Source organism: Nomia melanderi, chromosome 3 (assembly GCF_051020985.1).
Source record: "Nomia melanderi isolate GNS246 chromosome 3, iyNomMela1, whole genome shotgun sequence".
NCBI classification, from domain to species: Eukaryota; Metazoa; Arthropoda; class Insecta; order Hymenoptera; family Halictidae; genus Nomia; species Nomia melanderi.
The window spans coordinates 22,885,622-22,912,633 of record NC_135001.1 but is presented as its reverse complement, the minus strand read 5'-3'; the positions used below and the strand labels follow the sequence as shown (position 1 = coordinate 22,912,633).

General features: G+C 29.3%; 8 protein-coding genes across 29 annotated transcripts; 3 read left to right on the top strand and 5 right to left on the bottom strand.

Moving 5' to 3' along the window:
• The first annotated feature begins 4,153 nt into the window (after positions 1-4,153).
• On the top strand, positions 4,154-6,131 carry Sap30 (SIN3-associated polypeptide 30). The gene is made up of 3 exons (XM_031982234.2): positions 4,154-5,016; positions 5,517-5,744; positions 5,851-6,131. Exons 1-3 carry the CDS (start codon positions 4,846-4,848, stop codon positions 5,977-5,979), a joined length of 528 nt encoding a protein of 175 aa, XP_031838094.1. The 5' UTR covers positions 4,154-4,845; the 3' UTR covers positions 5,980-6,131.
• Positions 6,132-6,218: 87 nt separating this feature from the next.
• Rrp45 (exosome complex component Rrp45) lies at positions 6,219-8,979 on the bottom strand. The gene is made up of 10 exons (XM_031982233.2): positions 8,676-8,979; positions 8,446-8,593; positions 8,273-8,367; positions 7,825-8,047; positions 7,292-7,509; positions 6,997-7,224; positions 6,788-6,921; positions 6,621-6,703; positions 6,430-6,556; positions 6,219-6,337 (listed from the first exon to the last, which is right to left on the bottom strand). Exons 2-10 carry the CDS (start codon positions 8,509-8,511, stop codon positions 6,273-6,275), a joined length of 1,239 nt encoding a protein of 412 aa, XP_031838093.1. The 5' UTR covers positions 8,512-8,593; positions 8,676-8,979; the 3' UTR covers positions 6,219-6,272.
• A 531-nt stretch (positions 8,980-9,510) lies between these two features.
• LOC116429327 (high mobility group protein B1-like 1) lies at positions 9,511-12,566 on the top strand. 19 transcript variants are annotated; one of them, XM_076365366.1, is made up of 8 exons: positions 9,523-9,642; positions 9,841-9,895; positions 10,592-10,677; positions 10,957-11,115; positions 11,231-11,349; positions 11,430-11,572; positions 11,639-11,813; positions 11,892-12,566. In XM_076365366.1, exons 4-8 carry the CDS (start codon positions 11,007-11,009, stop codon positions 11,952-11,954), a joined length of 609 nt encoding a protein of 202 aa, XP_076221481.1. In that variant the 5' UTR covers positions 9,523-9,642; positions 9,841-9,895; positions 10,592-10,677; positions 10,957-11,006; the 3' UTR covers positions 11,955-12,566. The 19 variants fall into 19 exon arrangements, with proteins under 19 accessions (XP_076221486.1, XP_076221491.1, XP_076221479.1 ...); XM_076365375.1 differs by having other exon boundaries at positions 9,528-9,642; positions 10,592-10,618; positions 10,987-11,115; XM_076365371.1 differs by having other exon boundaries at positions 9,511-9,895; positions 10,592-10,618; positions 10,987-11,115.
• On the bottom strand, positions 12,085-15,958 carry LOC116429323 (tRNA (carboxymethyluridine(34)-5-O)-methyltransferase alkbh8). 2 transcript variants are annotated; one of them, XM_031982146.2, is made up of 8 exons: positions 15,336-15,958; positions 14,852-14,956; positions 14,538-14,769; positions 14,324-14,440; positions 14,062-14,265; positions 13,586-13,971; positions 13,373-13,525; positions 12,085-13,222 (listed from the first exon to the last, which is right to left on the bottom strand). In XM_031982146.2, the coding sequence occupies exons 2-8, from the start codon at positions 14,951-14,953 to the stop codon at positions 12,677-12,679; spliced, it is 1,740 nt and encodes a 579-aa protein (XP_031838006.2). In that variant the 5' UTR covers positions 14,954-14,956; positions 15,336-15,958; the 3' UTR covers positions 12,085-12,676. The 2 variants fall into 2 exon arrangements, with proteins under 2 accessions (XP_031838006.2, XP_031838004.2); XM_031982144.2 differs by having other exon boundaries at positions 14,852-14,959; positions 15,336-15,814.
• A 386-nt stretch (positions 15,959-16,344) lies between these two features.
• LOC116429326 (ras-related C3 botulinum toxin substrate 1) lies at positions 16,345-21,263 on the top strand. The gene is made up of 3 exons (XM_031982151.2): positions 16,345-17,073; positions 17,673-17,884; positions 18,030-21,263. Exons 1-3 carry the CDS (start codon positions 16,680-16,682, stop codon positions 18,327-18,329), a joined length of 906 nt encoding a protein of 301 aa, XP_031838011.1. The 5' UTR covers positions 16,345-16,679; the 3' UTR covers positions 18,330-21,263.
• Positions 21,264-21,291: 28 nt separating this feature from the next.
• LOC116429325 (E3 ubiquitin-protein ligase MARCHF8) lies at positions 21,292-24,154 on the bottom strand. 3 transcript variants are annotated; one of them, XM_076365361.1, is made up of 6 exons: positions 23,693-24,154; positions 22,890-23,188; positions 22,720-22,811; positions 22,325-22,505; positions 21,957-22,222; positions 21,292-21,855 (listed from the first exon to the last, which is right to left on the bottom strand). In XM_076365361.1, the coding sequence occupies exons 2-6, from the start codon at positions 23,004-23,006 to the stop codon at positions 21,615-21,617; spliced, it is 897 nt and encodes a 298-aa protein (XP_076221476.1). In that variant the 5' UTR covers positions 23,007-23,188; positions 23,693-24,154; the 3' UTR covers positions 21,292-21,614. The 3 variants fall into 3 exon arrangements, with proteins under 3 accessions (XP_076221476.1, XP_031838009.1, XP_031838008.1); XM_031982149.2 differs by having other exon boundaries at positions 24,071-24,146; XM_031982148.2 differs by having other exon boundaries at positions 22,890-23,012; positions 24,071-24,138.
• A 290-nt stretch (positions 24,155-24,444) lies between these two features.
• LOC143174301 (uncharacterized) lies at positions 24,445-25,447 on the bottom strand. Its single transcript, XM_076365379.1, has 3 exons — positions 25,298-25,447; positions 25,154-25,213; positions 24,445-25,075 (listed from the first exon to the last, which is right to left on the bottom strand). The coding sequence occupies exons 1-3, from the start codon at positions 25,359-25,361 to the stop codon at positions 24,624-24,626; spliced, it is 576 nt and encodes a 191-aa protein (XP_076221494.1). The 5' UTR covers positions 25,362-25,447; the 3' UTR covers positions 24,445-24,623.
• An 83-nt stretch (positions 25,448-25,530) lies between these two features.
• Positions 25,531-26,889, bottom strand: LOC116429328 (uncharacterized). The gene is made up of 3 exons (XM_031982157.2): positions 26,690-26,889; positions 26,210-26,474; positions 25,531-26,126 (listed from the first exon to the last, which is right to left on the bottom strand). Exons 2-3 carry the CDS (start codon positions 26,395-26,397, stop codon positions 25,820-25,822), a joined length of 495 nt encoding a protein of 164 aa, XP_031838017.2. The 5' UTR covers positions 26,398-26,474; positions 26,690-26,889; the 3' UTR covers positions 25,531-25,819.
• Positions 26,890-27,012: the final 123 nt, after the last annotated feature.

Below are 27,012 nucleotides of genomic sequence, written 5' to 3'. Positions count from 1 at the left end.
ATGCAAAATTGTATTTTGTATGTATGATTATTATATAAACCTACTGTATACATATGGAAGCCAGTAACATTATATTTCCCCCGTTATATACCTGTATCTAATACGATTCTCCGTCCGTATACGAACAAAATAGTGGTCGGGTCTCGATTTCATAATATTGCGTACAATGTATTAACCGAATTACGTAGTGGATACACGAAAATTCATCAGTTTCCACATAACTTAATATTATGATATCGATTTAAAATAACTGATGGAAAATTGTTCTCTGTAAATCTTAAGAAAGGTTTAATACTCATATTCACTAGAAATATATTTTTCAATTATCATAATTTTTCATTATCTTCTTAATTGTACTTTCCCATAATACCAGTTTAATTTTTAATTCGCCGATAAAAATCCTTCTAAATTCGTTCATAAATCGTTTAATTTATAATATCCAATAGAAAAGATTGTAAAACTAGTTGCTTTAAAACGAAAAAGTATCGAAGTACTTTGTTTGCTAGCCACTCGCCGGTCTCGAATAAAGAAATCTTATCTGCGATCCATCATCAGTCTTGAATTGTGGAAGAGTATCCCGAAATGTTTATTGAAAACTATCGGGAACTGTTAACGCACTTTACATTGTGTTATTCGTTGCTAAGAACAGCTATCGAAAATTCTACGTTCAAAATTGTAATTATATAAATTGAAAATAAAAAAAAATGCCTCGAATAATCGAAAAAGCACGATAAAACCTTTTCCACGAAATTCGTAAATTGAAAATACAAAAGAGAAAGAAAAAAGGAGTCAACAAGTTTCAATGTTGGTTTTATAACCTCTACGTACTATTTTCATTAATATCTGTAGCAATAATTTTGCTTCGAGCGTATTAATCATAAACGTAGTAGAGAGCGCCGAAATTGTAATGCTGGCAATATTTTTACTTTCGAGAATTGCGAGGTCATTAAATAATGACAATATCATCCAAATAAATTACACACACATTACCGAGAAAAAAGTCACGGTTGTGATAACATTTTATGAATATATAAGCAAAAGGAACAAGTATAAAATCACATGTACATCCTCACCAATCTACATATAACCTCATACTACGCACATACAACAAGTACGGTGACGTTTGCGTATTGCAAACATGTCTTCCATCCATTGATTATATTCCCACCATTTTACGTATAATCATCTTCACATATAATCCATATAATCAACATACATGATATTTACACGAGAAATATATATATATATACACATATAAGGAAACCAGCGTTAACAGATTTCAGAGAGCAACCGGAGTAAGGTTATAATTTCGATAGCGGAAAATTCAATAAAAATCGAAGGAACTAGGTAATGTCATTTTGGCGCCTTGCAGTATATTTTCCGTCGAAGATATGGCGCACACAGCAAAAACAGACGCTTAAGAGACGCTTACGCGTACACATACTGTGCATGGCACTCCTCTTTTTCCCTGTTTTTGCACACACCGACTCAATTGCTTGAAAACGAAATAAAACTACGAGCGTTGCGAACCGTGCATAGATGTCCATTATCTGAAAAATGGTAACGTACCGAACCGTGCATACGCGACTGCGGAGATTATGTACATATAACTTTCGATGCTCGGAGAATTGGACGTGAGCGGGAAATCAAAAGCACCACAATATGTTGCAAATCGGGCCATAGATAACAAACTGATGACTAAAAGTCCCCCTTATTTCCCATGAGTTTTCTAAGTGCACGATGCTCACTCCCGTAATCTACGCGTTAAGCAGCAAATTATTCGTTATAAAACCATAACGGGCGCTATAGTGCAAGATCCCATATATGCCTATGCATGGCGTAAGTAGCCAAACAGAGGCCGATCGTACGCGGGCTATAGCCTTGACGGTTGATTTATGATGAAACACCCGTAATAGAAGCCACGCTAACATTTTACGTTTCGAATCATGAATATCTATGTTTTCACAATGGTAAAAACTGTCACGCGATATTTCCTCACGTATCAGCACATAAACGATAACAAGGTACACGAGAACCTTCTTGCTAAACACATCTCCGGGCAGCCATTTGCTATGACGGTTGTGTAGAAATAAAAGGTATATGCACGATACGCAGCACAATAGCACTTCACCAAATGTTTGCCCGTATTACGCGTATCATACAACGATGATGGCCTAGTAATCAATTGTTAGTCGCTGAAATCTGTCAACGCTCGGAAAGAAAAATATTTAGATTTTTCTTACCTGGACGGTCCTCTACAGCTAAAAGGATTCTCAGCTTCGAATATCGCGACCCCACGCCACTTGTGCGGCATATGAAAGTGTATGGGGAAAATCTGTATTACCATTGGCTTATTTCAGATAAGCCGCAAAAAGTAAGCCAATCAGCATCAACCTTTTATGTTTTGAAGCGTTTCTTTTTACCCCCCCAATAAAATGTCTGCTGGCGAAAAGGGCGGGAAAAATCATGCGTGGAAAATCGCCTATAGCATATCGTTCGTTTCACTCTGAACGATATTTGTTCCGTGTAACGGGATAAATAAATTTTTAACAATAAAACTTACTTAATAGTTTCGGCTTGACTGACCGTCTATCGCGAGGAATAAATGATTTAAATGATTAAGGTTAGCGTTTATTATTAATGTAGGTGGCGCTAGATTCTGTAAGCTAAATTTAAGGCGCAAATTACAGTACCGCCAACTTGATGCAACCAGTACTTATAGTATTTCGTATCACTTGTAGGAATAAACATTTCCGTACATATTATTTCGAAAACACTTCGAGTTAAAAATATAGAACTGTAATCACCATCGTCACCTCGTTAAATAGAATGTCTGACAGTATCATGTTTTAAGTAACATTCGAATAAATTACGTACATTGAAACACGGTTTTTATGATAGATTAATAAAAGAATATTTTTTTTATAAGGTTACACGAAGTACAACTCTAGAACATATTCGTTTTATATTGCAAACTTATCTGTAACGATTTTATAGATAATATATGTTACGGGTGTATTACATAATAATGATTTATAAAAAAATATATAATTCGTATTATATGCAGAATATTAATTATAGATGAAATAATTCAATATTACGTTTTACATTTAATACACATGACGAAATTTTTATTGTAGCTTCTTATTATAACATTCTAATTACAATACTTTGGACATAACGCATAATTTTGCATAGCGGTACATATTGCAAAAATATCAACATGTTTTCAATAATTCCATTTATAATCCTGTAACAGTAAATACATTGATTTTTCTACGTAAATACTTGCGGTGTAAATATGCAACATATGGATAAGAAATAACTAAGATTAACAATTCTACGTATCCTCAAATTTAGGATGGAAGTATTTGCCCAGTTTTTTTATTGTTTACTTCTGTACGATAGATAAATTACAAATCGTATGTATATAAAAAGCATCACTAATTCTCCTTTAATTATAGGTAGTTCCAACGTTAGGGTTACATCTACGAACTTCGTAATAAGAGAGAACTGATGAGAAATTTCGTAGAAAATATAAATAATTCTTTGTACTAACAAAAAGGGACCTATAAATTGTAAAAAACGTGGAAGTGAAACTATTTTATCATCCGTCGATGATAGCATGTGAGTTGGTAGTACTGAATTTTCTTGAATGAGAATGCATCAAAGTGAAACCATAAAAATAGTTTTAAAGAGGTGAAACTACTATCCAAACCTTTACTGTTCGCGCCCTCGAATCGAGTGATCTTAAAACAACTGCGAGTCGACGTTACCGCGTCTTTGCTGACGTTATCTTCATTACGCTCTACAGACCACTGAATAAAAAAAAACACGAGAAGAATCGAAAGCACTCGAAACGCGGGAACATTTGAAAAGTGATACTGTACGAAACTGTATTTAGAAATTATACGGATTTTTATGAACTCAATTTCATTTAAGAAATTACTTTCATCGTCTCACACTTACAATTTAATCTTTCCATATATTTAAAAATATTGAAAAATTCGATTTATTCACGGGGTACAGCAACTGCGCACTTGACATCGCAGGGAACCGATGCTATATTCATGAAACTCGATTTAATCGTTGCAAGTAAATACATGCAACGCATCATGGTGTTCCGCAGTTATATTCATGGAGCACAGCTTCTGTGGGCATGCGCACCAAAGACTGGTTCTCGAAAAACACCGGAGTTCGCCTTCGTAAGAACACCTCTGTATTGAGCCGTGTACATGTACCAAAACATTCGTATATGTATGCGCGCCTTTACGCAGATCGTGCGAATCGATGTAGTTGTGTAAATAACAAAACGCGGTGAAGCTGCTGAAGTATCGTACCAAATAGCATTGAAGGAATCCGTAAAATCAAAAACCCGTTGCGAAGGAAATCGTAACGTTAAACGTTTCTGTTACGGCAAAATCTACGGAACACTTGTTGTCGTAGTGTACACATAAAAATAACTCGCGTGTTAAATCGTTCGAGGGAAAGAAAGTGATACGTTATACGACATCGTTGAACGACGAGGTGCCTGTAATACGCAAACTCTATTATTTAAATTATCGATTTGCAAACTTGAATCTTTGGAATAAACGATAGACTATACGTCGATTATCGAAAGTCGTGTTTCGTTGTGAGCAAGGAAGTGAATTTCGTTGATAAATCGTGTTCGACAAATGAAACTCGACTGGTAATAATGAGTGTGAAAAGCAGACATCGCCGAGTGTATTTTGCCCTGGGACTCGCCGTTTTTTGACGCAAACATATACGCCGTGACATTCCGAGGTTGTTAAAGTTCTACATACTCTTCATACCGATTTAGTTGATGTTAAGAATAAAAAAAAAATGAATGGATTCAGTACCGGTGAAGAAGATTCCAGGGGAGCTGCTGATCAAATTTGTTGCCTTGTAGATGAGGGTGAACGATGCACTCGGCCAGCTGGCAACGCTTCTTACAGCAAACGTATTCAAAAAACTGTAACTCAACGGCGATTGAAACTTAATCTCGATCAAGTGGTAAGATTAACAGTTGCCAAAAGTTGCAATAAAAGATACTCACATCGCTTGCTTTCTTGACATTTTTTCGTACAATTTTGTAGCATTACACTTGAATTAATTATTCGATGTTTATGGAGTGCAGTGGAACTCCAATATTCGTAGAAAAGAAATTTAAAAAATTCTTTATGGACGATTAAAGTTAATATTTAACAAATAAGATTGTAGATACCTGTTTTTCTTTTTTGTTGATGTTTAATAATTTTATAAATATACGTATAGTATTTTGAATATTGTACGTAGTGTTTTTATCTGATCTCGTAGTTTTATATGACTGTAAAAGTGAATGTTTTAGTATTATACACTGCTTATGCAATAAATACACTTGTTTACATAGTATACTTATCATTTGTTAATGATTGTTTCACTTGGATAGTCTTACTGTGAAAGGAAATGTTTTAATATTGTGATTTTAACATTTTAATATTATGATTGTCATAATATAACTGATTTGTCGATAGGCACGTCATATATACATTTGTGATTATCATAAGCAAGTAATCCAATGTGCAAGATCTAAACAACAGCAACAGCGAAGACGTAAAGATTCTGAAGAAGATTCAGGGGAAACAGATAATGATCTTCCAGAGGTTGACCTTTTTCAATTACAAGTTGGTACATTAAGACGGTATAAGAGGCACTATAAAGTTTCCACAAGACCAGGTTTAAATAAGGCTCAATTAGCCGATGTAAGTATAATAGTTAATACTTTAAAAAAAAGATTATAAGATGTAAAGATATGTAACACGTAGATTGTATTTAGATGGTAAACAAATTGCATATTTTTTATTTCAGACACTTATGAAGCATTTCAAAACCATACCTGTAATTGAAAGAGAAGCATTAAGTTTTTTCATGTACACAGTAAAAACAAATGCAAATAAATTGGATCAAAAGAATGGTTTAAGTAATGATACTACATAGCCTAGGCTGCACTTTATGAGTTTTGTTATTGTAATAATACTTTACTAGTGAGATCAAAAGTATGTGTATGGATTTTTACTTGTTAATAGGCATATGTATTTTGTAAGATCTATGTATAAAACATGATAAAATATATTATGTATAACACTAAATCTTGAAAGTTTAATTTAATTATATTTATAGTTATTAATATATTGCTTAATAAAAATGTAAATGTATTAGTTTAAAAAAGAACATGATTAAATGCAATGTATAAAACTATATTTCGATTAGTTAATTTTATTAATTTACATTTATAGCATTATATCTTTCGAATCCAACATTTCAATTGTTTCCTCTTCACTGTCTCCACTCATTTCTAAAAGAACAATAAATGATTTATGTTTTATACATAAAGGATATGAAATAAATACAAATTATTGATAGACTATGCAATTTATAAAATCATACCTGCATCATCCAACACCTTTTTTTCTTTATTCACTTCAGCTGTAATTTCAATGTCACTTGCTTCTTCTTCCTCTGAGGAATTTGACATGTTCCATGTACTAGGTCCACCTTCACCAAACGACATGCCCTGTAAAATTTATTTTGTGTAACAGACAGTGACTCTATTGTATTTTAATTGTGCATATACTTACAGTATCTATTATTAATTCAGCTGAACCTTCTCCAGGTTTTATAATTTTGAAGTTGTCATTTTCAACCTCTTCTGAACCAACTTCTGTTTAAATTATACAATATGAAATTCAAATTAAGTTTTATAGAACAAAAAAAAGATTTAAATAAGTAATTGTTAAAGTTTTACCATCAGTTTCTATTTTATCTAATACACCCCATTTGCGTAGTTTAATGCTAATACAGTCATTATTAATCATGGTTAATTTCTTCATTGTTATACATTCTTTAAAACGATTTGTATTGCGGTCATCTTTCTTATACCTGTGTATATACAATATAGATTAGAACATAACAAATTATAAAGAATTGTATTTTAATACATAATTCAATCTAAACCTTGCTTCCACATCGGAGGCTACTGCTTCTTTGATCTGTTGTACTAATGTAGTAGCATAATTTGCTGCATAATTAGAAACAGCTGATATAACATCCTCCACAGTCATGGTTTTTGTCAGATAATTAAAATGCAAACTGCACACTTCTCTATAAGAATTTATACCAAGTGTGAGCTGTGCTACCCCAACTCTTTCTTCTAAATATGTAGGATCCATGATTGTATTTCCACTACAGAATAAAATGTCATTGGAAAATATATTCTTCTTAAAGGATTTAGTAAATTAAAAGTACTAACCTTTCAAATGTAATAAAAGATACGCAAACTGGATAATGATACAATGTTAAAGGTAGAGGATCTTTTTCAGAGAAAGAATGAATTATAATATCTTCACCGGTTGATGTTACATCTGGCCTATGAAAATGTGAAAGTGCTGCCAATGTTGCAATGGAGGCACAGTCTATTAAATTTCCATCATGATTAATAATATTTATGTCAACTCTTAAATTCCATACCTGTATCATGTAAATTATTTAAACTAATTGAATTTTTAACCCTGATTATGTATGTTTAATTTTAATTTCTTAAATGGCAGTGTGCATAATCAGAACTAATAAATTTTTCACAAAATTGCCATAAACATGATTGTAAAAGATGCACTATGTATATATAAAGTAAATATAATGAATTTATAAAACCTACTATTTAATCCCTCGAATTGAAATGACAAGTCCCACTTGCACATGCTCTCAGCGCAAAATTGGATTTTGCAAATTATTTTACTACTGTTAATATTAAATATTTCTCTTAGTATTTAAATAATTACTAACCTTTTTATCGGCTACTATACATAATGATTCCAAATCAATACATTTTGAATCTTTAAAACATTTGTCAAGCTGTCTGCTGATTAATATTGAAGCTTCAGATTGTCTATTACCATCAAAATGTTGTGCTGCCAATGGATTAAGTTCAACATTGATGTGCAATATTCCTTCATTGGGACGTGAAGTTTTAGGCTGTTGAATATCACATGATACTTGTGCTACTACTCTGTAACAATGATTTATACTTTCATATAATATATTGTATATATATGTAACATATAAGTATTCAATGTAATTTGTATATATTGATATTAATATTAATTTATTCATAATGAATTATATTAGTTATTACAAGTAATACTAAATATATAAAGATTAACATACTTTATTACTATATTTTTATTGTTCATGCTAAGATTTAAATTAAGATAAATGATCATTTTAATTCTACCTAGTTTGACCAAGTGACACCATACAGCTACCCCAATTAGATCCGAAATAAATTTTAACTGGCCGTGCTTCCAATAAATTTCTGCCATCTAATCGCTAAAAATATTTTCATAAATTAAAGGTATTCAATTATTTGTACCTTTTCGAATAAAACAATCAAATAAAAATACTTACCGTTCCACGTTCCACTGACTTATTTACGAAGTTTTTTTCACAATTTGTTAACAATGATTCTTTCATGATTTTGTATATTATTTATACATTAAGCACGTGGGTATTCAAAAAGAAAACAATACTGAGGTAGATATAACCTTTTACACAACTGTCAATGCGTAATTCGTCATTTAAAAATCATTTTATCGTACTTATGATCATTAATAATATAAATTATTTGATCTTTATACCTTAAATTATTACAATTAAATAAAAGTCTAAAATCTTCCTAATATTGATAATTGACATAGGTTCCTACATGTGTCAATATATTAATCGAGATAAATTACGAAAGAATCGATCTTTAACTTTACAGTTTATTCAGATAAACATCCACATTAAACGTTAATGTGTATTATTATCAAATGTTAAAAATAAAATTACAAAATAAATAAAAATAAATTACATGTAAATAAGTTCTTTTTATCAAATTTAATCTAATTATCCTAAATACAACACCAATTCACATGTATATATTTCAACTTTCTAATCAATCTACATTAAAAAAAATAAAATATATATAAATAAGTATTCACCTAGTGCATGTAAATATTTACATATGCATACGTATATTTAAACATTTGTACATATACGTATACATGTAAAGATTAATATGAACAATTTTATTATATTTTACACAATTTTTATACGTGCTGTCAAAATAAAAAGATAAAAACAATAAATTTATACTTTATTAATGAGATTCGTTTTACTTTTTCTTCTTATGAATATGCATATGACTTTTATTATATTACTTAATAAATATGTATGATTTTATTATAATCAAAGCAACATAATCTGAAATCCTGTATATAAATTATATTTTACACACACAAAGAATATGCCGTGTGAATTAACCTTAACGTTATCTTTAACTAAGAAGCATTTTTCAGATTTTTCCAATTGTTTATTAAATTTATTTACAATATACAAGGTGAAAAGATTAAACAGTTAGTAATAAAATAGGAATGATATTCTTTTACAGGTATATAACATAGAAGTTACGTGTATTCGCGCGCGCGCGCATTATGCATGTACATGCACACCACAAAGTGGCCATGCCCGGTCATATCTGCTTCAATCAGCTTGGTTTATACGATCTGTTTTTTAACATCGAGTCCTGTCGTCAATAATTCGCGTTCTATGGTTCAATAACTGGCAAGTATTTTACCAGTAAATATTCGGATTCCCAATAAATTTGTATTTAAAGTATTTAGTAAAAGTTGCGTTTGAACATCGTATATGCCCGTGTATAATGCTAGTCACGGTACGCGTGATACGTACGGATAGATGGGTATAGATAGGACCGATCTGTGGAATGGATGCTTAATAAGTTACGTTCCGCGTTACTTACAGTCGCTTTTCGCATACTCCTTCACATACTTGTAATGCTGATATTCAATTGTTACTGGTAAGTTGAAATAATGTTTACGTTTAAAGTTAAATCTCATTTTATTTACATCTCCTTTACTCTTTCGAGTTCAACACCGAGAAGTAGCTTTTATATTGTGTTGTTATAGTAGCGATTGCCTTTGTACGTCATCTGTAGGTAAATATCTGTTACATTCGTCTCTTACTTTCATCACTCCCATGTCTCTATTCTATTCGAACATTAATATTTTAATATTTCCGTTCGAATTATGGTTTCCAGTTTGTTTCTTCATTACTGTATTTTTTGTACACATTCATTCAGCTTTTTTTTTTAATGGAAGTATGCGATGTAACTACATAAAGCTTTTTTTTTTTATGTTTATATTTTAACGACGAAGTCTGTTCTTTCTACGATGTTACTTTTTTAGATTTTGCGAAAGTGTTATTGTTAAATATATGAATAAAATCTGATATTATTGTACTTGGTATGTACCGTGTGTCATATTGTGTTGTATAATATTATACAAGCGGAATTCGTGTAGTGTTAATATATTTGAAACTATAATTAGACGAATTATAATAATTTAGAATAAATTATTTCAAGTATTTTTCATTGTATGACATTTTTTCGTACCGACTATAACATATTTTACATTTTTCACATAAAATTTATTTTTTCAATTAATTATTGCACATCTGTCAAATAATTTTGAATTTTATCGCGTTTATTTTACAGAGAGTGGAAAAGTTCTACAAAATAATGGTATTTTACTAAGATTGTCACAACAGGGTATTATATGCTTTTTATAAACAATATTTCTGGTAATTATAATACTTATTATTATAATTAATATTTGTTAGTTCTTATATAATTATGCATGAGTTTAAAAATTTTCCATTGAAAATATGAGTATAATTAATTGTACAAAAATTCTTTTGTTTTACAAAATTAATGGAAAAAAACTGCTTATAATTATATTACAGTTGAAATTATTTATACATTGTTTTCTTCGTATTTTTTTTAATACACATACAAATAATTATCAGAACGAAACAATATATTCTTTTTAAGTATTAAAAGCAGGTAAAAATTTTATAAAGATTATTGAGTTCCTGAGCAAAGAATTCTAGAAGAACAATTTTTTATAACCATGGAATCATCCGACAGGAAGAATGTTTATCTTACAAAAACAGGTGATAACTCTTTGAATTCTGGAATGAGAGATACAATGATTGTTGGTCAAACAAATATGACTCAAGGTGAAATTTTATATTATTTTTAAATATAAATGCTATTCATTTATATGATGTGATTAAGCAGAAGAGTTTTAAATTCATTGATAAATTTATATGCGACGAATTATTCAACTTTTAGAATGCGGTGAACCTGTAATGAAACCTGGTAATGTGTCCAGTGTTTCAAACAATCAAACAAAATGGTCGAACATGCAAAGTAAAAATTTTATTATTAATGCAGTACCAGTAAAGAACGAAGTAAGTCTGTATGGGATAATTTAATAAACGTTACATGTAATAAAAATATACAAATTAATAATCATATACTGCGTTACCAGATTGTGTTACCAGACGATGGTGCGCATTGCAATAAGAAAATGCATTACTATGACAGACATTATGTAAGTCACGATGAAACAGAAAAACCAACGCGTAGAGGAACAAAAAGATATAGAGACAAAGATGCGCCTAAAAGAGCATTGTATGTGTTTGCACTATTAATTAGATTATGCCATATTTTATATTTTATTTATAAGTATTTTTGCAGATCTGCATTTTTCTATTTCTGCCAAGAGTTACGAGGAAAAATGAGAGAATTACATCCAGAAATGGGTGTAGGTGATATTGCTAAAGAATTGGGTAAATTATGGATGAGTACGGATCTTCAAACTAAATCAAAATATATGGCAATAGCGGAAGAAGATAGAGCCAGATACGAAAGAGTGAGCTGATTTTATTAAGTTACTTAAAAACTTTGAAAAAAAAAATATAAGTAAACATTTAACACTTCGATTATTTAGGAAATAATTGCATATAACAAAAGAGTAAAAAACTATGATCCTGAAGAAGTTGGACCTGTGTAAGTTTTTGAATACACAAATGAAACAGCGAAGGACAGTATATTTTGTCCTAATTCAAGCACTCGCCAATTAAAAATATATAACAATTTTACTAATAGTTTAGTATTGTCAATCGTTGTATATATTATGTACACTATTGACATTTACATCTAAAAATAATTACACTCAATATAAAATTTGGTTGCAATTCTTGGAAACAACGTTCGATATCAATTATCGTTCTCCATTAATTTCGTAATTGGATACTATTTTTATGTGAATAAGGTGTGCTAATATATTTACAAGCGATACCTACTACAAGTAATTAATATTAATATCAATAGTAATAATAATAATGAAAATTATGATGCAGATGATAATAATAATATTATTATTGATGATGATAATCTATATTGCTATTAAATATGTTATACGATTGAAGCACAATAGCAAGTAAAAGTCAAGCAGAGTGAGCTTTGTACAGTGCACTTGTCTTGTCTACTTACGCATTATTCATGTTTATATTGACAAAACTAGATATCAGGGACTATTTATATCTAAAACCCTGTATAGTACACATATTCCATGTATTTTGTTCTTTTTCCAATAAAGGTAAAATCATTTAATGCATTATAATTCTTGTATTTGTCTTATTTTCTAATTAAGTTTATACTTTTAATATTTAGAAATCTATTTAAACGCATATAATGACTGGCATAAAAATGTTTCTTTTCAGATAAATTATTTTATTCTATTTTTTGTAAAATTACACACCAATTCCCCTGATCGTAATATACATGTTTTATTGTAATCGCAGGTACTTCCGAACACAAGCGTAGTAATTCACCTTCTTCGAATACATGATAATATCTCAAGAAGTTTCCTCCTCCTTTTCTTTTCCAAGGAACAAGCATATCCGTAGACATAAATGTTGTACGATTTTCGTGCACTGGTAATGTTACACCATACTCTGTCAATTTCTGTACAAATTCTGTTTTCTCATCCTTTTTATTTGTACCATATTTTAAATATGCAGTTCGTATAGAATCTTTTTCTTGCTCTTTCGCCCATACATAAATTAAACATTTTCCATTAGGTCTAAGAAGTCGTGCCAATTCTGAAATTGCTTGTTTCCTTCTTTCATGGGTTGAAAGATGATGTATTACTGCTATACTTATTGCTGCATCTATACTATTATCTTTGTATGGTAAATACAAACAATCAGATAAGAAGACTTCAAATCTTTTATTGCGACATATTTTCATTAAATTTTGGCTTCGATCGCATCCAACCTAAGGTATTAAGAGTTTTTTTCATTTTTTTACTACAAACGTTTTTATATTATGAAAATGTAAGTACATTTTACAGTTCTGTACATAGATTTTTAAATTTGATCGTAGGATACACGATAAAATGAATAAGTAAGAATAGAGAAGTTATACCTTAAATATATGTTGCTCATGGAGATATTTACCATTTCCACAACCTACATCTAATAGAATATCACCTGGATTTAAGGACTCAAGAAATTTTAAAACATTTGGCCACTGTTTATGCCTTGTTTCATCAAAGTGACTTGAAATGTTTTCATAAACCTATAAATAAATTTGATACAATTTTTGTTTAAATAAAAAAATTACATTTCTGACACATACTTCGTGTACATAAGAGTTTTCTATTCCTACTGCTGCTTTGTCACCAATGGATGTAGCGAAAAGATTTTCTTTACTATCACAGTATTCTGGAAAAGTACAAGAACAATGACCTCTTCTGACTTTTCGGAATGTAAATGATACTCTTGTGCTTCGTGGTTGTGTTGTTATTCCATTTGCTGTTTTTATTTGATCATTATGTCTAGGACAAATTCCATGAGACCAAGCATAACGAGTTTCCCCTGACATAATCAACAATGAACGAGGAGGTAAAAGAATATCAGCTTTTTTATCTTCCCGTTTAAAATTCATGATACATGATGAACCCAATGACAAAGATAATATAGAATCTTCGAAGACACTATGTGTATCAATATGTGGGGGAATTCCTTAAATTATAAAACATTACAATAGTAATTCCATTACAAATAAATATTGTAAATAAAGCTACATTAAAAAGTGAGTTTCATGTAATATACCTTGTCCAGGCAAATAATGATTTATTGTCAATTGATCATATTCATACGGTACATTGTGATATTGTTTAAATAATGTTTGTAAAAATTGATATTCTTTGGGAATAGGTGTAATTGGTTTATTAGGATCTACTTTGTTTGAATTATATTGAAATTCATATCCAAAATGTTTAACCGTTCTATGTTTTAAATCGGATGAAAGTGATTCTAGAAAATAAAATTATGTACATATGATAAATTAATAATTATAAAATATTTATAATACCTTCATTATTCCAATTAATTGAACTCAATAAACGTGTCTCTTCTTCTTCAGTTATAATATTTTCTATTAATCTAAGTCCTGAAGGAATTTGACAAGATAGATCATCTAAATCAGGAACTGAAACAAAATTTTGATGTACACATTTAAATGATATTTTCAATTTTTTAATAATGCAAGAAATATATTTGGTTAAATTTATGAACACATAATATACCTGATTCTGCAAATGTTGCATATAATGGTGTATTTAAATTGTTAATATTCGTGTGACCATGAATTTTTTTATAAACACATTCTGCATCTTCCATTGAATCAAATTTAATGAAACAATAGGATTTATTTAGTGGCATTATTATATCATACTTTGAAACAATCGAGTCTATAATATTTTGTAATGTTTCTCGTTTTAATCCAGTTACCAAACCCGCATTACAAATCATCACATACTATGAGAAAATATAAAAGAAACATGTTTAATATATTTTCTAGTATTCATGAATTACTTTATTTTTCAAATTAAATAGCAACCTTTGTTGGATTATCAGAGCATTTAATATTCATATCTCTAAGAAGCCTGTGATGAGCTCGTTTTTGTTTGCGGTAACCTTTTTTACTCAATTTTTCTTCCATTCTCTTCTAAAACACAAAGTTATATTAAACTGCACACATTGTAAATTTTTATCTACCAATTCGAATTGAATTTTGCAGATTTCTAAAGTAATCCTAGACAAGAATAATGAAATATTCTGTTTAAACCAATAATTGTCTTTTAAGTATATTTTAAAAAGATTGAAACAAAATTTATTATTTTGCTATTAAACTTTAATACGAAACATCTTTTTCATATCTTGTGCAAAGTTATGTGTAAAAAATTAACAATGCTATACGACTTCGAGGTTAGTTTTCATCAATGGATAATTTTCACAGTTGGATGTAATTATGGCATACCGTTATTCTTTTCTTAGGTCACTCTAAAAATCCACAATTTTATTCAAATCCTTTCCTACAATACCTCTTTGAACCATAATAAGGAAACGATGTTTCAAATATTACACTTAATTTTAATAGGTTATTTTCTAATATATACATATCACCAATAATTCTGTGAGTCATTAATACTCATTATTATTTGAATCCTATTTGCTGTGTTAGCGATACAATGTACGAATAAATTGTATTACTTATTCAAAATCTTGATTGATTGTTAATAGAAATCATAGCATAATTGTATTCCATTCTCATGTCATATTCCATAAACTCTATATCATTTAAATGTAAGCATCGTATGCATTTGTTTTTATCAAATCGTATCGAATACTTATTTATTTATGTAAGTAGGAAGAAGATATAAAAAAAGATGTTCTATTCTTAGTACAAGTCTGAGTTCAAAAATTAATGGTCGCATTAAATCTTAAGGATTCTTTAAATCATGGTCATTTTAAGAAAAATTATACAATAAAAAAATTGTCCTGAGTCTCTATTCATGCACATGGTGGTTTTATAATTACTGGGTACTAATAAAGTAGAAATTTGTTATTTACTATTTTCCTTGATTTATTTGTTACATGCAATAAGTTGCAAATCATGTATTTCTTCAAAATATTATTTCTTTCCTTATCTTCAGAAACCTATATCGAGTAAACTTTTAATATATTCTGCAATATTATATAAACAATAAATAATTCATATATTTAGATACTTTATGTATCAATATTTTTTGATAAAATATTTTAGAAAAGTTCCCAAAGTTTTTAAATGTTCGGAATAAAATATATTACATATTTTTTCATTTTCAAGTGTCTAAATATTTATGTTTGAAATACTGTCAGCATCGTAAATAAGCATTATACGATCTATTATCACTGATGTCTACTAAAAATTATCTTTTGATGCATCCAAGTACCTATTCCAACAGATAACATGATTACTTACATCACGGGGAAGAAAAAAATGATAAATACATAGCATCGATTAGATTTCAATGAAGCAGATATAAATATTGCAACTTATTAAGTGTCATGGTGTTTTCTTAAGACAGAAACAAAGAAATCAAGGGTAAGGCCAATTTAATAGGAGCGCGTGGTACCTGTGCCACCGGTTGTGACCGCCGCAAGAAAAGCGTAATAACAGGTGGCTCCGCGTCGCGGCAGGTGGATCAATTCCTTTTTTTTCTCTTTTTTCATCTTTCCTGTACGGTGTACGTTCCCCCATTGTTTTCGAGCGATGCACACAGTACCTGACAGGGCGTATCGAAAGCATCGTGTCCGAAACTCTATCCGTGATCGTGCGAGCTACAAGTGTCAGTAGGAGGGACGGAGGAAATACGATGATTTCGAGAGGAAACATATAACGATAGATGCAATTGATTGCATCGCTCTCTTGTCGGACAGGTAGAGGTTATATAGCTTGCGTTATTATTCAGTGTGCAGTATATACACGCATGAAAGCTCGTGGCTGTGGTAAAATAAAGGACGAAATAATGCCGCCGTCATCCCATACGAATTGGACTAAGCCTTTACTGAAAAGTAGACAAACAATGCAGATGCAGGCGAAACGGACGACGACGTGTACTGCACAGAATCAAAATTCAAACGGCAGTGGCACGGACCACAGTGCCACTCCACTCGATAGGAGAATTAAAGTTGTTCTAGTAGGTGATGGTGCCGTTGGAAAAACCAGTCTCGTTGTTTCTTATTCGACGAACGGATTCCCTGGGGAATATGTGCCCACTGCTTTCGATAATTACAATGGTTAGTTGATCACTTAATTATAATAATGAATTCTTTCTACGACGATATCCAGTCTCGTTTGGAATAATAATAAAACAGTGCGTGTTTTGTACAGTGATGATTTGTAAATGAAATTTAATTTAATTATTTTTAACGATAAAAACTTTTTCGATGATGAACAGTTTTTTTAATTACCGATGTATTAGTTGTGTTTGTACATATTTTTTACGAATATCTGTTATTCTTTTTCTTTTTAATCGTAGCAGTTAATAAAAAGTAATTCTGCGATATGTAATTTAATTATGAGTTGTAAATATAGTGATATGTGATTATCACTGTAAATATTTTATTATCTAAATGTATTAAAATTTCGTGTTGTAGACAAATTAATATTTTAAAAGAAGTCTTTAAGGTTTCCCTTGTTTCTCGTATAATCTTATCTTACTTGTTGCAAAAGAAGACTCCAAGAATGTGATCATTTCACAATCTAAATAATTCAGTAATAAAGTATATTATAGATAGAAGTGATGAAGTATAGTAAATTTCTATAAGTTTATTAACTCTGTTATTTAAATATGTCGTTTAAATACATTTAACTTCATTATTTAAATTATTTTCAGTGGTAGTTAATGTTGATGGTCAACCATTAAATGTTCAACTATGCGACACAGCAGGTCAAGATGACTTTGATCCTTTGCGATCATTGTGCTATCCAGAAACTGATGTGTTCCTAGTCTGCTTCAGCGTAGTATGCCCATCTTCTTATCATAGCGTAGCTTCAAGGTGGATTTATGAAATAAGAAAATATTGCCCAAATGCACCTATTATTTTGGTAATAATGTAATATTAATAATTATTGTAATCGTTTACTATATAACCACATTACATAGTAAAACTATAAAACGGTTGAATTTATATAGAAAGAAAATTAATTGAAACTGTTAAGACATAAGTTTAAACAATGATAATGATTTCAGGTAGGGACAAAGAGTGACTTAAGGTCAGATGTACATGTTATGTTACAATTAGCAAGATATAGTCAAACATCGATTACAACTTCTGAAGGACATCAATTAGCTCAAAGAGTGGGTGCCGTAAGTTATGTAGAAACATCTGCGTTGACTCAACATGATCTTAAAGAAGCATTCGATCAAGCAATAGTTAGTGCTCTTAATACACGACGAGGTGGTGCTAGTTTATTATATAGGCGTAGAAAACCTTTACCATTATGGCGCAGATGGTTATGTTGTTGGGAAAGGCCTTCAAGCGGTGCATAAATATTATAATTATTAGACTCTCTAGAATATCCTCTGTGATCAAGTACGGCTACTCTGTTATCGGAATTTTCTAATCCTTATTAATATTAAAATTTTATGAATTGATATTCAATTTTGTTATCCAAGGAAAAGGTATTTGTGCAAGAACGCTTACTTTATTTATTGCATTATCAAATATCTCAAATTAATCACATTTTAATTATTAGAAGAAATTGTAACAAATGCAAATTTCAAAATTTACTCAAGTATATTTTGTTCTGTATAATGATAAAGCTATGATATTTTATGATGAATATGTTTTCTCTAGAAGTTTAGGGATCTTTAGATTCTGATAGCTACATCGTATGCCGTTCGTAAAATTCCTGAAGCCAAACATGGCATAATTTATTACAATATTAATCATATTTTTGTTACTAGTATGTAATTGGCTACTTGCCGGTTGTGATTTTTTCTTTACATGTAAGATCATTAATTTTAGAACTCTAATAAGTATGTCACTATTGCATTATTTTTATTATTATTATTATTATTTTTATTATTACTACTACATCACATAAATAATACTTAATTCTGCATTTTTTCTAATGTAAAATTTATGTCAGATAAAACAGACTGATATAGCAGATATGAATTTTCAAAATATTAACTCTGCATTCTTCCGTCTAATCGTTTATAATAATCAAAATACATGTTATTTATTATTTACAAAATATTTAACACGATCAAATGTAAATATGTTTTCTATTTAAAAAGACAGAATGCAACGGAATTAAGTATACACTGCATTAAAATTACATCACTGCATTGTTGTTGCGCATAGAAATCAAATGAAATATGTAAAAGGACATTTTCATATGTTAAGTATAATATGTGCATGAACAATTTATCTACTTGCAAATACACAGTATGCAAATATGGAATGTAGTTATAAAAAGAAGAAAAATTTCATGGGGTATTAAACTGTTGAAAATATTAGTAAACGCTGTGATTATGAAATTAAAGTTTCTTCAAGTTCTATCATTTTTGTATATAAAATATAAGAAGACATAAGACTGTTAGTAAGTCTTAAATCTGCTTCCATTTAATATAATTTCGAAGATCAAATTGTATCATATTTAATAGACTTGTGTTGTTTAAATTTCACATCATTTAAACTTTATTGCCAAATGTTTTAAGGGTTTTAAAATAGGATATTCAAAAGAAGGAAATAACAAAAGAACTACAAATTAGAAGCAATAATCGACTTGTAAAATACTACCATATAATGTCTATTTACATCTTCAAAAATACTTTTTAATCAATTTTTATACCTAGGCGAAAGGAAATTATAGAAAGTTCCAAAATTTTTATTAATTACAGAAAATGTAATAATTTATGGTTGAAGAAATATTTGTAAATATAAAATTGTTTCCAAATTTGCAGTTTTGTATGTTTAAAACTTTGCAAACAGAATTATACACACTATTATACAATTTATTTACATTGCAATTATTATTATTTCTTTTGATCTTAATGTGTTTGACCTTTTTAAAATTAAACAATTTTTCTGTTCAAAATCTTATATTTTTTAATAATTTTCATTGCATTATATATATACATATATATATATAGAACAAAAATAATTTATATTTTTTTAGATGCGTATTAGACTACATAAATATAAATTTTAAATTGCATGTGTATATACCTACAGATTGTGTAATTTTATAATACATGAGATTGGTTGTCCTAATCTGTTTGATCAGAAATCTTTATGAACAAGTAGAACCAATGTTCCTGGATGTTTAATATTAATGTTATAAACTGAGTATACGCTTCGAACAAAAAACCTAAAATACAAACAAACATATTTTGTATTTAGAATATGATGATCATATTTTTGTTAAATAATCGTTTGATAATGAGAAATATATACAAGGTCTATTTAAATCCATTTTTACAGAGTAAATTGTAGCATTAATGTACTGAAGTACATTAAATATCTTGTGTTTGTGATAAATGAAAAACAATATTCTTTGTATTTCTTATATTGGTTCTACAATTACAAAAATTATTATGTCGAAATTTTACCACAACTAAACATTTTATACTATTTTTAAAACTTCTATCGTACATTTGAGCAAATACATATTTTTCGTTTTATTTATTAAAAAAGGAAGCAGATACTTAAAACTACTCATTGATATTACTTGGACAATATTGTTATTATTGATATATTATGTAATACAATTCTGCATTGAATTAATAATAGTAATATTCATTGTATATACAAACATATAATATACCACAGTTATTATACATATGTAGTATTTAAATGAAATGCTGCATATACATTATGCATACGTAGATAAAAATATTTTAAACTGAAAAGGTGTTTCTATGTTGTACTAAACGGTATTAACAACTGCTTATAATGTGTCATAAAGTGAACAATATTTTTGTAAACATTTTTCCATATCTCTCTAGACTTTTTAACCATATTAAATTGGTCTGAATTGTACTTTAATATATAAAGTACGAAAATTTGTATATTCATAATAAATTATTCATGAAATAAATTTTTGGAGTTAATTATTTATTGGTTACTTATGCGTGCAAGTAATGTATCATAATATAATTTAATTTGAATATACATTTAAAATTTTTCCTTTATCCTTCTTTAACTGTAAACATCCATATTGAAGAGATAAAAACTTTCTTTAGAGTTATAATGCTTTAATGCAAGATAGTAGGTAGATTTAATAAACAAGTCCATATGACAGAACGTGACACGTGCTTTCAAATAAAGTAATGTAAACATGTTAGGTTCATAATATGAAACTATGTCATTTTTTCTTCATGAAGACATTTATTAAAAAAATAAAAATGTGTTTGAAATTCGTGTAGAAAATAATATTTTGAAAGAAAATACAAAGAAATTGAAAAATATAATTTTAAATAATTACGCTAATATTATTGGATGTACTGTTTAAATATGGTAAAGTTTATTTAATAACATCACAGATACAATAATTATGTACACAAATGTCTGATGAAGTGTTAGTTCAATGACTGAACACTTTCAGCTATCCCATTGTCAATGTAAGCACTGAAGTACTAAGTTTCAAATAAAGGTGCTCCGTAAGGGCGGACATTTGAAAGTTTCGAAATAGAAACTTCAATTTTCCAAAATCGTATTTTCGTCCAGAATTAGGGCATATTCTAGACAAACATGCTGATGCTGGTATTACAATTTCGCTAATTATCGATACACAATTAGCATTCATCCATATTATCCCAATCATATTACATATTGTCTTCCAGTGAGGACAGTTTATCGAATACGTAAAGTTTCATATGAGTTTCATGCCTCTGTGGAGGAGCATCAGAATCTGATTTTACCATCTGCGAGGCACATGGAGGATCTATGTTACGGGGTAATATGGTATGATCGAGCTCCTTTAGAGGTAATGTTACTTCTCTGAAAGAGTCTGTAGGTGAAGGAGGAAGCACCACTTTTTCAGGAGCATTCTGAATGAATATTACTCTAAAACATATTATCCATTAATATAAGTTACAAAATACAGAGACTATAATTATGACATAGTATATTATCTCATTAAGATTGTGCCACTATAGATGATTTACCTGTTAAATGCTCGCCATTTTCTATATAGTATAATGTATGTTTTGCATTGAATAAATATAAAAACTAAACCTCCTGTAGAACCAATTACAAGAACTATTAATTTAGTCCAGAATGACCAGTCTACGTATCCATCTAAGGCATCTTGCACGGATCGTTCAACAAGTACATATACAGATAAACCCACACCAAGTGTAACTAATGTATGGAAAATAACCGCAAACCATAATTTACGAACTTCTCGCGCTGACATTTCAAGTTTTTCCCACTAAAAATGATCAATTAATATTACATTCTGTTACTTTAGGATAAACATTATTTATTGTTTTAATCAAAGCATAACAGAGAAAACATAAATGGAAAAATATACCTCACAAAATGGTTTCGTTTTAGAATGCATAATAAATGTGAATTTGCATAATTCACAAGCACGCGTGTCAGAAGCTTTTATCCATTCCTGAAGGCAAGTTTGATGTACATAGCGTAAACTACCACTGCAGTAGCAAGGTGCTAAAAGAGGAGCACCTTCTTCACCTTCGCAATGACATATTCTGCGATACAAGAAACATATGTACTCATTGTCATAAGTAATTTATCTTTATAGTATCAAATATAGTTTATATAATAGAGAAACATAATTTTTAGAAATTATGGGCTTCAACCATTTTTTAATGTTGCTGAAAGCTTAATAGAGATATATAGAGAATTGTATATAGAGATATTTTAATTATTAAAAGGAAATTTCTTAAATGAAATATTACTTACCTACAAATATCATGATTGCTGGAGGATAATGTGCTCACAGATGAGTGACAATGATCTGGTATGATCGTAACTACAGCTGCATATGTTGATTCCTGTTAAATAAATATTCCATTAAATATATATGAATAAACTTGTATGATAAATAAAGAAAATATATGGTACTAGTTTACCCTTGAAGTCCATTCTGGTAAACTTTGACCAGTAGCAGGACTATTATTATTGGAAGGACCAAGTGACAGAGGTGGTTGCCAGTCAGGTGGATTAACATTGATCTGATGAACCGGCATCACTCTCTGACCTCAGCAAAGATGCGATTAATGATAAACATTAGAAAAACACATCCTGATGAGTGTTTGGTTATTTTTTGTCATTGATATCATGATTAAGCATACATCATTAGCTATGTAATTACATACAGAGATTTTTTGCCTTCTTATTTAACGCTTTATTTCAATGTACATCTAGTAACCTGCAATTGTATTAAAACATACAAAGTATTATACACAACTATGTTACTTTAACAATAATCGTACGGAACTGTAATATTATCATAACAATGTTTTAATATGTAAAAGAAAAAGTAGAATATAGTCAAGAAATGATGAATAAACCAAGATAAATAACATAAATATTTATTGATAAATCGTGTCTGTTCACAATAATGAAATTTGTAATGCAAAACATTGAACAAGTTTTATATGTTAATGTTAATGAAGAATTGATACCAATATAATATAAACAAACAGAATCGCATACAATGTTACAAAAAATGGTGTTAAACAAAATCAGTTGTCCAGTTAATCTTATAAAGTTAAAAAAAACAACAACGAAGTAATACAATGTATAAAAATTAACAAACAATTATAAATAGCGTTGCATTCGATACAATTTCTGGAGAGAAATCACTGAATATAAACCTAACACTTGGACAGACTTTGAATAAAAAGAAAACATAAGCATTAGCGTCACATACATCTTTTCATTTCCCATGTAAAATTGCAGTAGATGCAATAACAGTTTTTTTTTTTTGCTTGGTAACGATGATTAGCCAAGGCGTATGTGATTTAAACAGTTCAATTTTAAGGAATTCAGTCAAGTTTTATAAAACAGATTTCCAGTACTTCTGTTCCGATAATGTTTCATTAAACACAAGTCAAGGCGAGCTTGAACGATTTTGACACTTCGCCTCGAGTCAATGACACAATATAGAAAACTCGAATTCACTGCAGTAAATTAATTAACTGGCACGATATGACATTCGAGAGATTTATAAATCAGTTCGGATTTATCATCGTTCACGTTTCAAACGCGCGCTGTTAACCGCATTACCATTCAAAATTGTTACGCGTACCGACTTCATTGCAAAACGCAGTCCTTTCTTCATAACAGACTGTGTATCTCATTTCTCTGACACACCGCCATAACGCAGAATGTAGGCGTGGCGTACGAACAGATTCAACCAATCGGGTGCTCGGAGATGACATTGAATTCAGGAGTAAGTAAAATTTAAAATAGTAGAAGTACTTATTCGGAATGTTCTTTTCAATGTCAGTGAGATTGATATTAATCGATATAAATGTATTGTACTTCATACTTTACATTTCTAAATTAGTCTAGAATATTTTATACGAATATCAAACATAATTGGAATAGTTATTAAACTTCTATGTTAAGTGAATTAGGAACCACGAAAATTTCGGGAAGTATATTTAAATTACTCTAAAATGCATTTTACAAAACTTGTGTACATATATTTCAAAAATAGAAAATAAACTATTTACATCTCATACAACTTATAGATTAGTGTCTTTATAAATGATACATAGTATTATAGTAATAATCTAATTTTATGATAATAATGCTGTATTTTAAGTGCTAAATTGTTGCATATTATATTTATCATATTACTTATCATTAAATAAAATGTTTAATTTGTCAGTTGATTCTGTACTTGTAAAACATTCTGAACGTTTCAGTAAATTATTTTTGTTCGCATTAGGTACATATTTAATGTTTATTGCTTCTGGTGAATTTTCATTTTCTTCCGTATTAACTTCTACGTTATCTTCTATGCTTATATCATTAAAATTTGTATTGTCACTGTAACATACTTTTTGCGTTGTGTAATTATATTTTGGTTTAAAAGAAAATTCGTTCATATTATTTTCCAATGAATTGTCCAATGTTGTAAAAGAATTATTGAACACTGGTTCTTCTTTGCAATTCTTGCTTTCACTTTCTGAAGTGCTTTTGGAACGCAAATGACCAGCATACACATTTTTAGGTAAACGTATGTTATGAATATTGTCATCCTGAGAATAGTTCATTATCTTTGTATTATTAAAAGTCTTTGATTCTGTAAAAAATAATAAACATTACTTGTATTTAATAGTAAATATATTTTCTTTAATGAGAAATATTGTAAGGAACTTACCACATGTTTGTGCTTGCACTTTCGATGTGTTACCAATCATTTTTCCAATTAGAAAACCAGCTATGAATATAAAGAAAAAAAAATTAATAAAGCATAACAATACAATAAATTTAACTGTTATTAAACATTTTAAATTATATTTACCTGTTGCTCCTACTATACTACCTCCAAGGAAATACGTCATTTTCTTTTCTTTCTTTGTAAACATATTTTAATACTAATTACTTTAAACTATATGCACACAATAGTAGTTAAAACACACAGTTATATAAAAGTTGATAAATTAAAACATGGGTAGAACGTTACATTCCATTGATTCTCGTATTAAATGTTTCAAAAAGGGCACTTCAAGGTGATACCAAAATGTAAACATCAGGCTATTTCATTGCAAGATGTATTAAAGTTGTCAGAGATATATTAATAATATGAAAGAAACATTTAATTAGTTCTTTAATATTTATGTCATACTGATAAATCTTAATAAATTAATAAGATAATAAAATAAACAGTCGTATACTCTACATCTAAATTATAGTCTTTTAAGATATCAAATACATATTTTTACATATTAATAATTATGAAAAATATTCTTGGTACTTCCTGAGCATGTATGTGTTGTTTTTAAATCTATAAAGAACTAATAAAATAATTTAGCAAAAGTTATTTTCAAAAAGACAGATGTAAGGTGATACAGGTACGAAATGTAGTTCTTGTTTGACACAGCGGACACCTTTTTTTGTTCTGTATAGCCAATTCTAAACAACTTCTACAAAATATGTGCCCACACCGAGTACTCATAGGCTTCCGATCATAGGATAATTTTTCATAACATATTGGGCACATTAATGCATTTGTTTTTTCTTCACAGCTATCTCCATTATCAATTTTAGTACTTCCAGACAGATGACTATTATCTAGATCTATTATCTCTGTTGATTGCGTATTCTTGCACAAATTCTCACTCGGTATTTCTCTAAACATAATTACTTTATTAGTACTATATAAATTTATATAAAATCGGTAGAATCATTTTTTAACGATGTTAAAACTACGTACATAACAGAATTTGAAAGTGATTGTCCGTTTACTTTGTCGCATTTTCTACGGTTTGTTGTTGTCTTTGTTTTTGTTACTGCTTCCGTACTATTACCAGATATTCTGTTAAGATTTTTACTCCGTAATTTCGATGTTTTATTCATTGGTGAGTCTATCGTTAAATCAATAATGTCTATAGGATCTGACATGTTTTCTACCAAAATTCTTGCTCTTCTTACTTATAGCAAAATGTATTTACGTACACACGTGCAGAAATACAGGTTTACTAAAAAAAAGGTTAGATAATCGTCCATGATTTGGTAAAGGTTTAATTTATTTTCCTCGCGTTCAAAACATTTGAACAGTTTGAATATATACAAAAATTCATCGATCGAAAGTATGAAAATTTAAATAACCGTATATCATTGAAAACAAAATAAAATATACTAAGTAGCGCATAAACTAAATTGTAAAAATTTAATTACTTAGATAAATACTTACATGTGCATTTATAAAAGAGTATGATCGGATAACACTTGAATTAACTTCTTTCAACTGTTTCTCACTCACACAAACACTCGAGAACATGCTGCAATGATCATATGAACATACAGTTACTCGCTGATCCCAACCGGTTTTCGTCTGAAACGGACAGAAGGCAAAGGGGGACGTCCACTAGCGGCACTTGGCCCGATAGTAATGGTGAAATTAGTATAAACATTTAGGTTGAATATATAAATACAATTTCACTAATTTTAAAGTAGGTATTTACGTGAAAATTCTTTAAACATATACAAAAATATACAAGTACAAAAAATCACACA